Below are 15,305 nucleotides of genomic sequence, written 5' to 3' on the forward strand. Positions count from 1 at the left end.
GGCCCTGAGGGGAGGATCCCAGGCCCTGAGGAGAAGATCCCCAGCCTCTGAGGGGAGGAGCCCCGGGCTGGGGGGAGGATGCAGGCCCCGGAGATCGCTGGCCCCGAGAGGAGGACCCCGTCCCGAGGGGAGGACCCCGTCCCGCAGGATCCCCGGCCCCAGAAAGGCGGGGCTGAGGGGAGGATCCTTGCTCCAGAGGAGGATCCCGGCCCAGAGGATCCCCGGCCCCCGAGGGGAGAAGCCCGCCCCGGAGGATCCCGGTCACAGAGGAGGATCCTGTGCTGCAGGACTCCCGGCCCCAGAGAGGATCCCTGGGCTGAGGGGAGGATCCTGGCCGCAGAGGAGGATCCCGGCCCCGGGGGATGCGGGCGTTCCCGGGTGCCGCGCGGCCCCTTTAAGCCCTGCCCCCACCGCTCGCGCCCTCCCGTGCTGGCGGCACAAAGCTTCCCGCGAACGTGACGTCACAGCCCGCGCCTCCCCTCCCGCCCGCAGCCCGCTCCCGCGCCCGCGCGCCGTTCCCCCACACCTCCCCCCGCCCCCCCGCTTTCCCCACGTGACCCTGCGCCGCGCCGCTCGCCGATTGGACGAACCGGCGTCGTCGTAGGAGTGACGCGACGGCGGCGCGGGGCGCCATTGGCCGGGCCGTCGACGGGTGGGGAGGTGGCGCGGCGCCCCGCCCCCTCCTCCCCGGCGGTGCGCGAGGCGGCGGCGCGTGGCAGCGGCGGCGTCTCGCGCTCGCGGGCTGTGAGGGGCGAGCGCGGGCGGCGGCGGCCCCGGCCCGGCCCCGCCATGACCGACTTCAAGCTGGGGATCGTGCGGCTCGGCCGGGTGGCCGGCAAGGTGAGCGCGCCGCGGCCTGAGGGCGGCGGGGGGGGGCGCGGCCGGGCGCTGCGGGCCGGGCTCGGCCGCGCCGGGCGGAGCGGAGCGGGGCGGGGAGGGGGCCCGGGGGTCGGGGTCCGGCCGGGCCGCGTTGCCGGCGGCGGGGGGCGGGAGGGCCGGGTCGGGCCGCTGACGGGCGCGGTGTGTTTCAGACCAAGTACACGCTGATCGACGAGCAGGACATCCCGCTGGTGGAGAGCTACTCCTTCGAGGTGAGGGGCCCCCCGTGTCCCTCCCGGTGCCCCCCGGTCCCCGGTGCCATCCCCCCGGTCCCCCTTCCCACCCACCACCCCTCTGGTATTCTGTGTTCCTCCGTCCCCCTTCCCGGTGCCCTAACCTTCCCCTCCCGGTGCCCCCTCGTCCCCTCGGTTCCCCGACCGACCTCCCGGTGCCCCCCCGTTCCCGTCCCGCTGGTGCTGCCCGCTCTCCGCCGCCGCTCCGCCTTCGCCGCTTTATTTTCCATCTTTCTTTACTCGCGGTACCGAGCCCACTTCGGTGTCCCCCCCCGCGGGGGCTGTGCCGCGGGGCCGGGCCGCGCTGCTCCGGGGGGAGGGAGCCGCGATCTGTTGCTGAAGGTTTGTCTTTTTTTTTTTTTTTTTCCTGTGTGACATGCCTAAATAAAACTGCTTGTGGAAGCATTCTGCCCCCTAACTTTCCTGCTTTAAGGGGAAAAAAAAAAAGTTTGAATCTATAGAAATACCAATGTGAATGCTTTCCAGCAGGAAAAGTTCTGGGTTTTTTGTTTGTTTGTTTTAAGCGAGCATTAGTTTAAAACAAATTAATTTATCGTACAGTTTTTTGGTTTAAGCTTTCTATTTGTATACTTTCTGAGAACTAATAAATTGTCTTCCCTAATTTGGTTTGGGAAACTCTAAAAATTTTCACTCTGCTCTCTCTTGGATGAGAAAAACGTGTTTTCTTGTAACTTACTAGGGGACCAGAAAAAATGTTTTCTCTTAACATCCACTGAAAGAGGGTAAGTGGATTCTACCAAGACTTTGAAAGGGAAAGAGTTCTTGGTTACAAAATCCAAAACTAAGGCTTTTTTAGAGGAGGGAGCATCTTCTGCTTAGTGCCTGCAGCGCAGCGGATATTTCAGAGCTGCTGTGAGAGTTTGAGCGCTGTGGGAATGCTGCTCCCAAAACCCACCGAGCTTTCCCGTTCCTCCTCTGTGGCAGCTCCCTGCGTGCTGTCACTGAGAGGGGAAATACACCACGAGTATCCTGACTTTGTCTCGTCCGAGTATCCTGACTTTGTCTCGTCCTTAGTGTGTGAGCATTAGCACCAGCACAAAGTTATGGAGTGGAGAAAGGAGGGCAGGACCACTCCTTTCACTGGCAACCCCTAATTAGATTGGTGTAAAGCACCACTGAAAACAAAGCCGTGGTGGCTTTCTGATGGCTGTATGGAAAATCCGTGCCAGAGCAGAGGATGGATCCTGGCCCTACAGGCTCACAACTGGATTGTTGCTGTTCTTTGTCCAAGCGGGACTCCCGCTGTGCACAGCCTCCTTTCTTCCCTTTCCCATCTTCAGAAACTACAATAGCAGAGCTGGCTGGTTCCCCTTGGAGGTTTGAAACAACTCGAATTCCATTAAGGTCAAGTGACCTCTAGGAGACAAGTGTTAAATGTTGAGTCCTTCTCGTGTCCCAGTGGAGCACGTGCTCTGCTACTCGGTGCTGGATGTTCTCACAGCCTTTCCCCTTTCTCTAGGCTCGCATGGAGGTAGATGCTGATGGAAATGGTGCTAAAATATTTGCTTATGCCTTCGACAAAAATCGTGGAAGGGGATCTGGTCGTCTCCTGCATGAGCTGCTTTGGTAGGTATCGTAAGGAGAGCTAAATACTTTTAAGGGTTCACTAAGGTGGAGTTTGCTGCCCCCAACCTGTATGTAGTTTATTTCTCCATCTATAATATTTTAATTCCTCTCAAGAGGCTTGCAGCTACGCTTGGGTGGAAACTTAGCACCGAGGGTGCCCATAGATCTTACTGTGGTTTGGTTTTGTAACAAGCCTTCTTCAAACAGCTGAGTCTCTTTGAAAATGTTATACGCAGGGAAAGCAGCGATAGGTGACTGTTATTCAAGTAGACACTGTGTTAAATTTGAGAAATGCTACTAAAACTTCAGTTGGGGTGGGGGAGCAGGGGACTGGCTCCATTTAATAGGTGAAGATTAACCTTTTGAGGTTGTTTGGGTTTTTTTGTCCTGTGATAATCAGGTACATCTTACTGACACCAGTGAGAACTGTCAGAGCACTGAAGAGAGAGAACCACTGATAACTTAAAACTTTCTGTTTTTTTCTTTGGCCTTCTGGAAAGCTGCCTGAAGTGGTGCTGGTGATGCTTCATATCAGCTGCTGCGTCTTATTTTCCATAGTCTAAGAACCATTACTTGATACACTCGGTAGCTGCCAGTTTAGATTCAGAGGCCAACTTGTTCTGAGAGATTAGTTCATCCGGTGAGCTAATACCTTGCTCTTTCTAGTTTATGGGTCTGTAGAAAAGATGGGGCATGCTAAAAAGAACGGTTATGTCTTTTAAAAGCCTTTTTTGAGAAATTAAGCATGTTTTCCATTCAGTTCCATAAACTATACTTATAAGTCACAGTGCCCAAGATACAGCGGTGCTTTCCCTATTGTTCAAGGTTACTTTTTCTTCCCCAAACCAGTCTCTGTACCAGAGGAGGGAGACAGGAAGACTATCAGAGACTATTATTATTATTTACAATCTGCTCATTAAATATGGATTTTAACCTGTGCCTGTTAATGTTTAACTTTGTTGCACATATAACTTCGGTGAAAATTATTACAAAGTTGGCCGCAGTATGTGCGGTAAATCACTGTCAGCTACTGCTAACTGTGAACCTCAGACGGTAATAGTTGCTGTCTGTAAGTAGCACTAAACAGCACCTTAAAATTATTGCAGCCGACTGTTCCAGCTGAAGGCAGCGTAGATGATGACAGTCCATCTGTTTGCCTATTACACAGCCCAGTCGTTGCCTCTTCTGGTTTGTTTTACTTAATTTAGGAAATTTAAGTAAGAATTGTAACGTATTCAGTTAGGTAATTCAAATTGTCTCACTCTAGCATGCGCTGGTGTTAAAAAATCTGAGATTGTGCCTGTAGTAGGGATTTTTGAAAGTCACAAAGGCAGGGTGTAATCTGTCAGGCAAGCGGAGCTGCAGTCCTGAAGTTATGAAGTCGAATTCTTGGAATAGAAAATACTTTGTATTTCAGATGTTTCTGTAAAGTCAGTTTGATCCCTTTGAGGCTGTACGTTTTGCTGTGGTCTTTCATCACAAGCTAATGCCATGCGGGTTAGTATAGCTTGCTGGCTGGGTCTCCGAATGTCTTTAGAAAGTCTTTCGGCTACAGGTGCAATGTAGCTACTGCCCCTCCTAAACAGAACAGCCACACTGTTCAGCTTTGCTTACCTGCACTGGGGGCTGCTTTGAAAACAAAACAGAAATGTACTTTAGTGGCAGGTGCTTCCCTTTGCGAGAAGGAGTAATGCTGAAGGCTTTAGAGCCTTTGGAAGACAGGAGGGATGGGCAGTAGCAGTCACGGCTCTTTCCAGTGCCAGCCTTACATCTCGGGTAAGTCAAAGTCAAAGAACTTGAGTCACTGCAGGTATAGGAGTCCAGGTTAACTGTTCTCCCCCATACATACCCCAAAAAACCTAGCCTGATTGTGTGCTTCTGGTTTAAAATGAAGTGAGTAGGCATGTGCTGGATGCTATTGCAAGTAAAGCAAATCTTTAATTTTTTTATTTTTTAAATTTAGGTATCTTTGCTCAGGTAGTGAGGCCCTCAATAGGAAGCTTGTGCCTACCAAAGCTGTGGCAATGACAGGGACTTTCTCCCACTCTTCCCCCAAAGCCCTCCTGACCTCTGCAGAGGGTGAACTGTGGGGACCAAGATCTGAAAGATGCCCACATATGCTGCAAGTATTTTTTCAGGAAGAACTCCCTGCAGGCTCTCTTGTGCTTGCTGTGTTTCCAGGACGGACTGTTAGCTCCTCCAAAGCAGGATTTGGATGTCTCTGGCTAGGGACCTGCAGAATAAGTCTGTCGTCTTCTCGCCCTGTTCCCTGTATAGAAATCCCAGCTTGCTGTATTTTGGCTGGGTGTAGTGATGTTCCCTGGGGAATAGCAGCATCAGGAGATTAGTCATAAGTATCACTAACTGCGTGTTCAAAAAGACATCTAAGACCTGATTTTTTTTTTTTTTAAGAGTACTTGCCATCATACTGCCTAAAACCTACTCAGTTATGGCTTCAGGTGACTTGAATTGCCGTTGTCTGTACTTGGCACTTCTGTTTCAGGCCTCGGTTCTTAAGTTAGCTGCTGAAATATGAAAAGAACAGTATCCAGTTAATTCTCTGAGAAGTTTTAAGTGTTTCGCCTGGTGTCTTGTAGGAGCTCAAGTGTGTTGGGGGAGGTAGAAGCTATGGCTCTGCAGGAGAGCTGGCTGCGTTATTGAGGCTGTTTCTGTTCTGTCCCCTTCTGCAAGGGAGAAGGCAGGTTCCTCCGTGAGCCCGTCCTTCACTGCACATTTCTGATTGACTTCTGGAGATGGTCCGTGCTGCACATGTTAGAAGTGTAGGTGTAGGGAGAGGAGTGTGCGCTTCTGCATTCAAAGGTTGCTTAATTATGTATGGAGAAAAGGGACTGTCCTGAATTTGCTAGTGCTAATTCTGGCATCTCAGTCAAGCGGCGTTGTGTTAACGCTTTTACCGGTCATCAGTGAGGCCCAATTTCCACGTTTGCTTTAAGACCTTTGTCACTAGAGGTAATAGAAGAACTGACACCAATGTAGAGGAATGTGGGTTTTTACAAAGTGAGGAAAGTGTGCTCACAGTGGTAGTGGATTTTAGCAATATTTGTTTTTCGGGGGGGGGGGGGGGGGGGGGTGTGGGTGCAGATCCAGACATTGTAGGAGCAGTGGTGGGCACATGCCACTCTGCCGTGGCTTCCTGCTGCCATGAACAATCTCTCGTAATCCTCTCTCTTTCCCCAACTCCAGCCTTTCTTAAACGCTCATTATCTGATCCATTTCAATAGCATTTCTTAACTTGGTCTTAGACTCCCCTCCTCCCTTCCCCCTGCTCCTGCTCTGAACTTCTCTCTCCTCCTCCCAGATTCCTTGTTGATATCTATCCCATCTCTCTTGTTGGCACTTTGTCCTAGTCCCAGTCTAAAAACCTTAACTCCTTCCCTGTTTCCATATCTGTCTGATGTTCACCTGTATCCGTTTGGGTCTGTGTACCTCCTGGATTCCTGCTTGTAGCCCTCAGGATTCGCAGTCTCCATTGCCGGACCCTCCGCTAGCCTTTGACAACTCACAAGTAGCTTTTCCTCCTTTAGGGCCTTTCAGCACATTCTTTTCCATAGTTTGCTTTGTATGACTTGCCCCCCCAACCCCCAAAAGAAGGATTTTATTCCTTTTCTATTCAAAGGGAAGAGCTTCTCCCTGTTCTGGGAGGCCCCAAAAGACTCCTTAGCAGGAGGCTCCGTACTCTGTTCTCGTACAGGAAGAATTGCTTTGCCTACGGACTAGAGCATGGGCTGCGTGTGGGTGCTGCGTGTAGCCTCTCCAAGGGAATTGTGCTCATTAAATTCTAGGAAGTTTTGGGGCATATGTGAACTGCAAGTGTTTTTTCTTTCCCCCAAGGTATATAATTTAACCATATCTGGATGGATTTTGACAGAGAAAACAAAAGACTACATTTTTCATTGTCAGTCACATTGAAAAGAATTTCCCTGCTCTGCTGGGTTACGCTAGAGCTTTGTAAAGGGGAAAAAAAAAAAAGTGGGAATTTTTTAACTTGGGCAAATTGTTTCTCTTCAAAATGGGATGAGCCATTTGAACAGAAAGGTTCGGTAAACCCTGAGCTGGAAGCAGCATCCCAAGGAGACTGGGTAAAGTTGTCAGTAGCTGTTGGAGAGGTCTCCTAGAAGGAGCCGCCGGGTAAGCCTTGGACAGCGCTGTCAGTTTTACAGCCGCGGTGTTCTCTCTGGGCTGTGGAATTAATCCTGGCACAGCAAACGTACCGAGGCACGATTCCTCTCTAAGCGTTAGCTCTCAGGTGGGATGGGGACTCCCGCAAGAAGTGATACGGAAACTTGTCCAGGCATAAGAGTGCTTGACAGTGAACTCGACACTTGATGAAATAGAGAACGGAGAGATGAAGAGAAGGTGTAATGGGAAATGAAAGCTGTTAGAAGGCAATAGGGAAGAATCGCAATGTGCAGCCGTCCTCCTTGCTCATAGTCCTGCTCTGGTTTTGAGCACATTTCGGTAGATGTCTCCTGGCCAGTTGTGGAGTTATCGCAGGCAATTAGAGTCTAAAAAGCATTTGCATACTAGGTGGTGAAACCTCTGTCCTGTTGCTTGTGAGGAGACGTTTCTTCATAAATAACAAACTCCGTGACTTCACGCCAGTACCAAACAGGCATAAATGTGTCTGATAGAATTTCCTATTAAAATAATAAAGCAGTATTGGCTCCTTTCAAGTCTGCTCTGTGGGACACAATAATTACACAGGTGCTCTTGCACTAACTGGAGTGGTAGTCTCTGAACTTTCTTTGCAATATTCTTGCAATTAAAATATACCATGATTGTCTTGTGACTCAACTCATTTATAGTGGAAATAACCTCCTGGAACCAAGTCTCTTTCTTCTGGGAGTTGATATATCCGAAGTAGCCACTGAAGTGTGTTGGCAAGCCAAGTTTTACTGTGACTGTTTCAGTGACACCAGACAGCAGGCTATAATGCAGCGTATCTTCTGGAATGAGTACGATTCTTTGCTTTTTAGCTGTGGAGTCTTGTTCGTCATTGACTTTCACGTTGTTTTTTGTCTTCTCCAGGGAGAGACACCGGGGGGGGATTGCTCCTGGGTTTCAGGTGGTGCATCTGAATTCAGTGACAGTGGACAACCGCCTAGACAATCTGCGCCTGGTTCCTTGGGGGTGGAAACCCAAAGCTGAAGAAATCTCTAGTAAACAAAGGTACGTCAATATTTGGCAGGGGTGTGCCATCAAAAAAGTTGAAAATGTCTTAAATTGCTGTCTCTTCCCTGCAGTGATTTTCATCTTGGCAGACCCTTCTTTATCTGACCTTGGGCTACTTACGCATCGCTGTATGTCTTGGTTTCCTCACCTGGGGAACAGAGTTAACGCTCACTGTCCATGCTAGCTGGGAAGGAACCATCTGACCCCACGGTGTTGTTATGTGGAGGTCCTGCTGTGCCAGATATTGTCACCGCAGTGGAACAGGAAGCCTGCGTTCCCTTCCACTTGAGTAGTGGCATCTGGGCACACGGAATTGAGTCTGCAGATTTTACTGGCTCGTGGCTCCCATCCTCAGGCACCAGAATTCTAACACAACCAGTAGAAGCCATCAGTGGCAAAATGCTCACACTTGTAATCCATGTATTTGGGTTGAAACCAAAAGGAGTTCTGGGATCAGCTTCCATCACCTTTCACTAGTGGGTTGTGGGAACTTCCTGCACGCCATGTGTTGCACTGGTGTTACTCAAAGCGTATCAAACTTGTAATGTCAGGGTGGGTTTGGTTAATCTATGATGTAATGCAGGCATGTTCATTTTTGGTGGGAGACCCATAGACTTAACATCATGCTAGACGCTTCTCTCGAAACACTTGCAGCACCCATAAGATGCTCAGAGCTTATTAGAGTGATTTTGAGAAGATGTAGTGAACAGCAGTGATGCTCCAGTGATGCTCCTAATGGTCCTGGGAGCTCAAGAACAAGAAACAGACTTCAGGCCATTTACACAGAAATAATTTTGCTTGTTGGAGATGTTTCTTCATAGATACTATTTAACTTTTTTTTGCCTTTAGGCTAAAATAACCCTAAAAATATCCATTATACTAGCAGTACATGTAGTCTGAAGCTTAACAAGCTAAATACAATATTAGCCCTCCTTAGTTTATTAATAAATTTGGAATCAGTTTCCCTGTATGCTCATTATGAACTTACGGACCAAATTTGTACTTGTTTTTTGCAGGGAACAAAGTCTGTATTGGCTGGCAATCCAACAGCTTCCTACAGATCCTATAGAAGAGCAGTTTCCTGTACTGAATGTAACACGCTATTACAACGCTAACGGGGATGTTGTGGAGGAGGAGGAGAACTCATGCACATACTATGAATGTCACTACCCCCCATGCACAATGATTGAAAAACAGGTGTGTTCAAAAGAGTTGAAAGTGCGCATGTGACGGCTCAGGCTACTGTGTGTGTCCAGGGATTTGTGCCTTAAAACGTGAAGCTTTACACTTGCCATTCAGTGGCTAAAAGCAATAATTCTTGTTCACTCCGATTTTCTTTGGCATGAATCTTCAGCCCCTACGATAGCTTTCAGTTTGAGAGAATGTAGTTGTGAATTGGAACAATAAATGACCTGCGGGTTTACTGGGAGGAGAGTGATTTCTGCAGAGTGTACGAAAAGACAGGTGGAAGCGTTCCTCTGGGGAGCCAGGGCTGGAATGAGCAAGCAGCCGCATAAGACAGGAGGAAGCATTGTAAGGGGGTTTGGGCAGTAGTGGAATCAAAAAAATAATATGCTTGACCTCTCATCAAAAGAGGGTGAATTTGAGGGGCCTTTATTCCGAGGGAACTGTGAGGAAAGGTGGTTCCAGTTCTTTACTGTAGGCAGGTGAAAGGAAGCAAGGTACATAGTCAGAGAATGAGACATCCAAGGCTGCGCCTCTGCCAGACAGGTGTCCTTAGCCATGAATAAGAAAGGCTTTGCTTGCGATAACAAGTGCTGAGTAGGCTAAAGTCATTGTGTTTCACTTTTTTCTTTGGGGAAGGGAATGTTTGCAAGAATGATCTTAAATGCCCTCTATTTGAAAAAGAGTGAGCCTTACCTTTTATTTTCTGCATATGAGAGCTGCCTGCATAACCGTAAGTTTGGCAGTGGCTGAGCTTGTGCAGCCCTCCCGATCATTTCTGAATTTAAGATTTTTGTATTTAAAAACAGAACTTAAGTTGGCAAAACAGTAGCAGTGTGAGAACAAATGCGAAGTGCTCAAATATTTTGTCTATTAAGCCCATAATATGATTTTGCAAGAGCAACTGCAAAATCAACAAATGCAATTACTCCGAAACCTTCTGATAGTCTGCCGCTGCTGGGGGGATGTTCCTGTTTGTGATAGGAGCAAAAAGGCTTGAGCAGAAACCGACTTGAGGAACGATGTTTGGGCGCTCCTTGGCGCTGCGCAGGCTCGCTAATGCTGTCTTGTCTTCTTCCTAGCTACGCGAATTCAACATTTGTGGCCGATGCCAGGTAGCGAGGTACTGTGGGTCGCAATGCCAGCAGAAAGACTGGCCTGCTCACAAGAAACACTGTCGGGAGAAGAAACGGACCTTCCAGCAAGAGCTCGGGCCAGAACGATGACCGGGTGGCACAGGCCTCTTAGCAGCAGGATTCCTTCTCAAAGGCATTGGACTCTTGCTTTTGCACAGTAATGACAGACTGCTTATTGAAGCCGGAGGCACTGAAGAAAAAAAAAAAAACCAAACCAACCCCTGTGATGCTTGAGCAGAACGGCTGACTGGACTAAGCCAGCTCTGACTGGTGCTGTGGAAAGGGATTGGGTCTACCCTTCCAGTATTATATTCTCAAGCAAAAAGACTACTGTGGAGGCTCCAGGCAGGAAGCTTCTCATTATTTATATGTTAATACGTTTGTAAACTCATGTACAGTTTTTGTTAGAAACTCTTGATAGGACTCATTAACTGTAATGTTCAGATGAGAACATGTTGTTGGCCTAAAAGTTTAAAAAAAAAAAAAAAAAGTCATGTAGCAAAAGCTTTTCCTCCCATGTGGCTAGAAGTATCTGTGGCTGTGCCAAGGCCAGAAGGCAGGCTCCGACATCGGCAGTTACTCTGGAGAACTCTGCATGGAAGTTATATTTAAAAAAAAAAAAAAAAAAAGGCAAACAAAGTAAAGGTTGGAATGAATCATTGTCTGCTCTCTAGCTTTCTCCCGTTCCCTTCCAGCTGCTTTCCGAGCTCGGTTGCTCTTGGATGGTGGAAATGCCTACTGTGTAGGAACCAGTGCGCCAGCCAGCAGAGCGTATGGGACCATCTGGGATCTGTGCGTGCAGGCAAGCTGCAGCGTGTGGCTGCCCTCCGAGGCCGTGCTTCAACAACCAGTATTTTTCGGAAGCTGAATTGGCTTGTTGTGAGACCTTTGTCTATAAAGTAGTTGTAGGGAAGCTCAGGTGCTCAGCTGTGTGTGGATGTGGTTGCCATTGTGGCTTCCCCGCAAGCATAGCAAATACTCTAGTGATGTGCAGGTATGTTTAAATGAGCTAATATTTGGTAATTTCAGTTATTTATTCATTTTTTTTAAAGAGATGCCGTCAATCCAAGAATCACTTTTTGAATTTTTTTTTTTTAATGTAGTGATAAGCAAAATGCTATGGGAGGAGGATTTGACTTGCGGAGTACACGCCTGTTTTTCTTTTCGGACAATTTGTCATGTATAATCTGAAAGTTTTTCATTTTTGCCTTAGAAATATAAGGAATATCAACTGGGTTTCCTGAAGAACTAAATGGATAATTTAGTGCCAGGTGTTAGTCCTGCTTCACAGTAGAAGATTGTGAGCTGCTGAATGCTTAATGCAGAGCCTTTCTCGGAGTGTTAAGTGAAATAAGTATTTAAATTTTTCTTGTAAAAGCCATTAAGAATTTAATTTTTCGATCGGGATTCACTTTGCCACTTCATGTTGCAATGTTGGTCTTGCTTGTATTCAATTTGTTAGAAAAAAATCAAACTGCTGTGGACCTCCAATCTTATACTATGTTTCTAATATCTGCACAGGAAGTTCTTAATTGTTAGTATTTGGGTGGGTTTTCGTACTTTGGCTTCAAGCATCTTGGGAAGTAACAAAGAACTTCTGAAGCTTCCTGCTGGAAGTTCACTTGGTAGGCACGTTGTCAAGTTGCAACTCTTAAATCATGGTTATACTGTAACTTTTCTCTTTAGGCAGTCTAAAATGCCCTGAAGTATGAAGAAGTCAAGCAGGACCTATTTTCCTGGAATGGGCGATAGGTTTGTTGTTTTTTTTTTTTAAAGAAACATTCAATTATTTGCTTTAAATGAACTGTACAGTGTTTGATGAATATAAAATGGGACATAAGGAATATTTTTTTTTTTTTAATTTGAGGTAATCCATTGAAAAAGGCAGAAGTATGGACTGTTTGTTTGGGTTTTTTTTTCCTTGCCTTTTTACAAGGCTGTTCTTTGTTGTGGCAATTTTCCATGGCATCACCAGTGATTGTGTTTAGCAAAGTGAAGTGCAGTCTTAGAGCATTTAAACACTGAGCGGGGAAAATGGTTCTCTCCTAATGGTAATGGTTGCTGCAAGGAGAAATGAGGACAAAGGCAGACTGCAGACAAAGCCCTGGGGGGGCAATGGGGGGTTCCTCTTGAGCAGCAGATGAAGGGAATGAAGGAAGGGCGAGACTCCAGCTAAAGAGTCTGCAGAACTCGGGTGGTGGGCGCTCAGGGTAATCCTGATCCCAATGAGTGTGGGAGGGGATGGGAGGGGAGGAAGGGGGTGAAGCTGGTGGGGAGGGCAGATGCCCGCTAAGGTAGAGGTCTGTTAGACCAGCAACAGAATGAAAAGTTACAAGTTGCCCAGACATCCCAAAAAGCCTTGGTGGAAAAATAACATGGGTTCTTACTTCAGCGTGTAACCTCTGTCCTTGTGCCTGAGGAGGGAAGTGGCTACAGGGGTTTTGACTCCTGGAAAGGTCCCGGGGACTGTCACTGTCTGCAGAACAGTTTTTCCCGATTGCTGTGAGAGGATGTGTGATCAATGATTCTGGCAGAAGGTCTTTGTAGCTTCAAGATCTTCCCTTTTTGTAACGTGTGTCAGAAAGGAACTGGTTACACTTGAACATGGCAGCTCTGCTTCATATAGCCTATGTGGCTTGTCAGAGGCTGAAGCTCTTGTAGAGGACCTCCGTTCTCCTCTTATCTGTGTCAGCCTGGTTTTGATATCCTCATATGGGCAAGTATTTGAACAGCACAGAGTTAGAGTGTGTGGTTATTTATCTTGTAGCAGCATTTATCTGTGCAGTGCTGGTAAATGAGCTGGCTTTTCAAAGACTTACCCTGATGGGACATACTGTCCACCTAAGATGTTTCCCTCAGGGGGAAAAAACCCTGCATCTGTATCTTTTATTCCTCGGTCCTCTGAAGCATGGAGTACTCTTTGTTTGTACCCACCCCTCATTCACCCGTGGACTGAAACAAGGCTTAATGAGTCAGGTTTCCTAGATGGGAACAACTGGAAGAGGCACTCCAGAAGCTGCCTGGGGGGAATGTGGTCACACTTGCTGGGCTATGGAGAGTATGGAGAGAGAGGAGGAGTGCAGTGGGTTGGGATTGGGGAATTCTGCCCCTCCACAGCCTCTTGTACGGCCATCTATCTCCAAGCTGTGATGCTGGTCCAGCTGCTTAATGGTCTGGTGGTTCCTGTGCTTTTGGGAGACAATTTGGCCGTTGAGGCCGGTGCAGTCCTGCTGGCTTGGCTTTGCCGCCGGCTGTGCTGCCAGTCCTGAACGCCCGTGGCAACTTGTGCAGCTGATGGGGATGTCCAGGCCTGAAAGGGTTCCCGCTGGTGGGCCAAACTGGTTGATCTTGAGCCACCGGCAGGGGGTGAACATGTGTATGGTGTAAGCCAGTTCCGGGAGGACCCCATGGGCTTCCAGAACCTTTGGAAGAGTCTGGAGAAAGGTTTCTGTCACAGTTGGCAAATCCAGCTCTTGCCAGGAAGCTGCAGCGTAACTGATGCGGGCTGTAACAGAGGGGTGCACACACCATGTAAACACACCATGAAATACTGATATTCCCCGGTACTCTGGCGTATCAGGACAGGGTGGTGTTACCAGTCACAACATTCAAGTCTCAGTTTAGATGGATAAAGATCGCGGCTGGCTTAAGGAACACAAAATCTGAAATAACATCTTGCAGGGCTCAGCGTTTACCTTTTGATATTTAAGCCTTTAATACACCCATGGGATTATATTTTCAAGTTTTCCTCTGTGGTGGTGGTGATTTAATTTCAAATGAAGGTAAAAGGGGCAGCCGAAAGACTTAAATGCGTGCAGGTGGCACAGAGACAGTGTCAGACACCCCACTGGGCCAGGAGCAAAGGGCGAGAGGGGACAAAAGGAGGCTGGTGTGATTAAAGAGCAGTGTTGTGGTATGCTCACGGACTGAGAAGAAATCCCTTATAAATGGAACTGGTGTCCAAATGTAGAACACGGGAAGAATAAGATTTGGCAGGTGAAATGTAAAAAATAAAAACTAAAAAAAAGAACCCCAAACCCAAACAACAACAAAACCACCAACCAACCGCAAAACAACACAACCCCCACCAAAATAATGCAAAGGAAAATGGAATACGAAGAACATTCAAGTCATGAAGCTTGCACAAATAATGTTATAAACATGAGGAGCGTGGAGACTGCCGAAGTCAGTAGATGTGATGCACAGTAAAGGGAAGGTCTGACCTGAAGATAAAGCCCCAGCAGAAAAAACCCAAGTGAATCGTTTGCGTATGCGTTAGCTGTGAGAGCGCTGGGGGAGCTCACACGGGAGTCCTTCCATATGGAAAGCTCAGCAGAGAATCTGTTTAAAACTGAAGTGCTTTTAGGAGAGATTAAAGTTCAGATAAAACGAGCAGTAACAAGTTGCTGGGACCAGACGGTGCCACCTCCGGCTCTAAGGGAGCTCATGGAGGAATAAGCCGAGGTACCAGCTGGGGTGGTCACCTCTCCCTCCGTACCGCAGCAAATGTGACAGCGGCCGCTGAAATGAGTTTCAGGGCAGATGGGGCAAAATACAGCCAGGTGAGCACAGCACAAATTCATAGGCACAGCATCAATGGCTAAACACTGGGGAGGAGTCAACGCAGTCTTTGTATAGAGAAGTCGGGCTTCAGAACTCTATTGGAATTGTTTTAGTGGCATCAACGAGCAGGGGATAAAGAGGATTTGGTCAATACTGTCTGCTTGAACTTCCAAAATGCACTTGATCGTGACTTTGCTCAAGGCACTTAAAGAAAAAAGCTGCTGTGGGAAAAGGGGAATGTTGTCACGTGGACAAACAACTGTTTAAAAGATGGGAAAGGAAGAGTTAAAGGGAGGGGTGTGTTTTGGTGGAGGGAAGTCAACAGTTGGATGCCCAGTATTTTAAAAAATATTTGGGAAAAAGTAATGAATCAGGTGACAACATCCACTGACGAGGTTATTCAGTGTAATAATAATATAATAAAGGCTGAATGAAGAATTGCAGAAGGATCTTGTGAGACAGACTAGTAGATGAAATTCACTGTCAATTAATGTGGTGTTGCTTATGGGAAAACATCAAGAGACCAGCA

The 15,305-nt window shown here is 47.6% G+C and overlaps 1 protein-coding gene across 2 annotated transcripts; it reads left to right on the forward strand.

The window, feature by feature from the left end:
- Positions 1-664: 664 nt before the first annotated feature.
- Positions 665-12,057, forward strand: ZMYND19 (zinc finger MYND-type containing 19). 2 transcript variants are annotated; one of them, XM_074608809.1, is made up of 6 exons: positions 665-840; positions 1,032-1,091; positions 2,593-2,699; positions 7,749-7,889; positions 8,909-9,089; positions 10,160-12,057. In XM_074608809.1, the coding sequence occupies exons 1-6, from the start codon at positions 790-792 to the stop codon at positions 10,301-10,303; spliced, it is 684 nt and encodes a 227-aa protein (XP_074464910.1). In that variant the 5' UTR covers positions 665-789; the 3' UTR covers positions 10,304-12,057. The 2 variants fall into 2 exon arrangements, with proteins under 2 accessions (XP_074464910.1, XP_074464911.1); XM_074608810.1 differs by lacking the exon at positions 1,032-1,091.
- The last annotated feature ends 3,248 nt before the right edge of the window (positions 12,058-15,305 follow it).

This window comes from Larus michahellis, chromosome 15 (genome assembly GCF_964199755.1).
Source record: "Larus michahellis chromosome 15, bLarMic1.1, whole genome shotgun sequence".
Lineage (NCBI taxonomy): Eukaryota > Metazoa > Chordata > Aves > Charadriiformes > Laridae > Larus > Larus michahellis.

Bases quoted from the DNA above. Each gene is read 5' to 3' on its own strand.
- ZMYND19 (XM_074608809.1), top strand. From the start codon at position 790: ATGACCGACTTCAAGCTGGGGATCGTGCGGCTCGGCCGGGTGGCCGGC. The intron at 841-1,031 runs GTGAGCGCGCCG...GGTGTGTTTCAG, and splicing joins TCGGCCGGGTGGCCGGCAAG to ACCAAGTACACGCTGATCGA. The intron at 1,092-2,592 runs GTGAGGGGCCCC...CCCTTTCTCTAG, and splicing joins TGGAGAGCTACTCCTTCGAG to GCTCGCATGGAGGTAGATGC.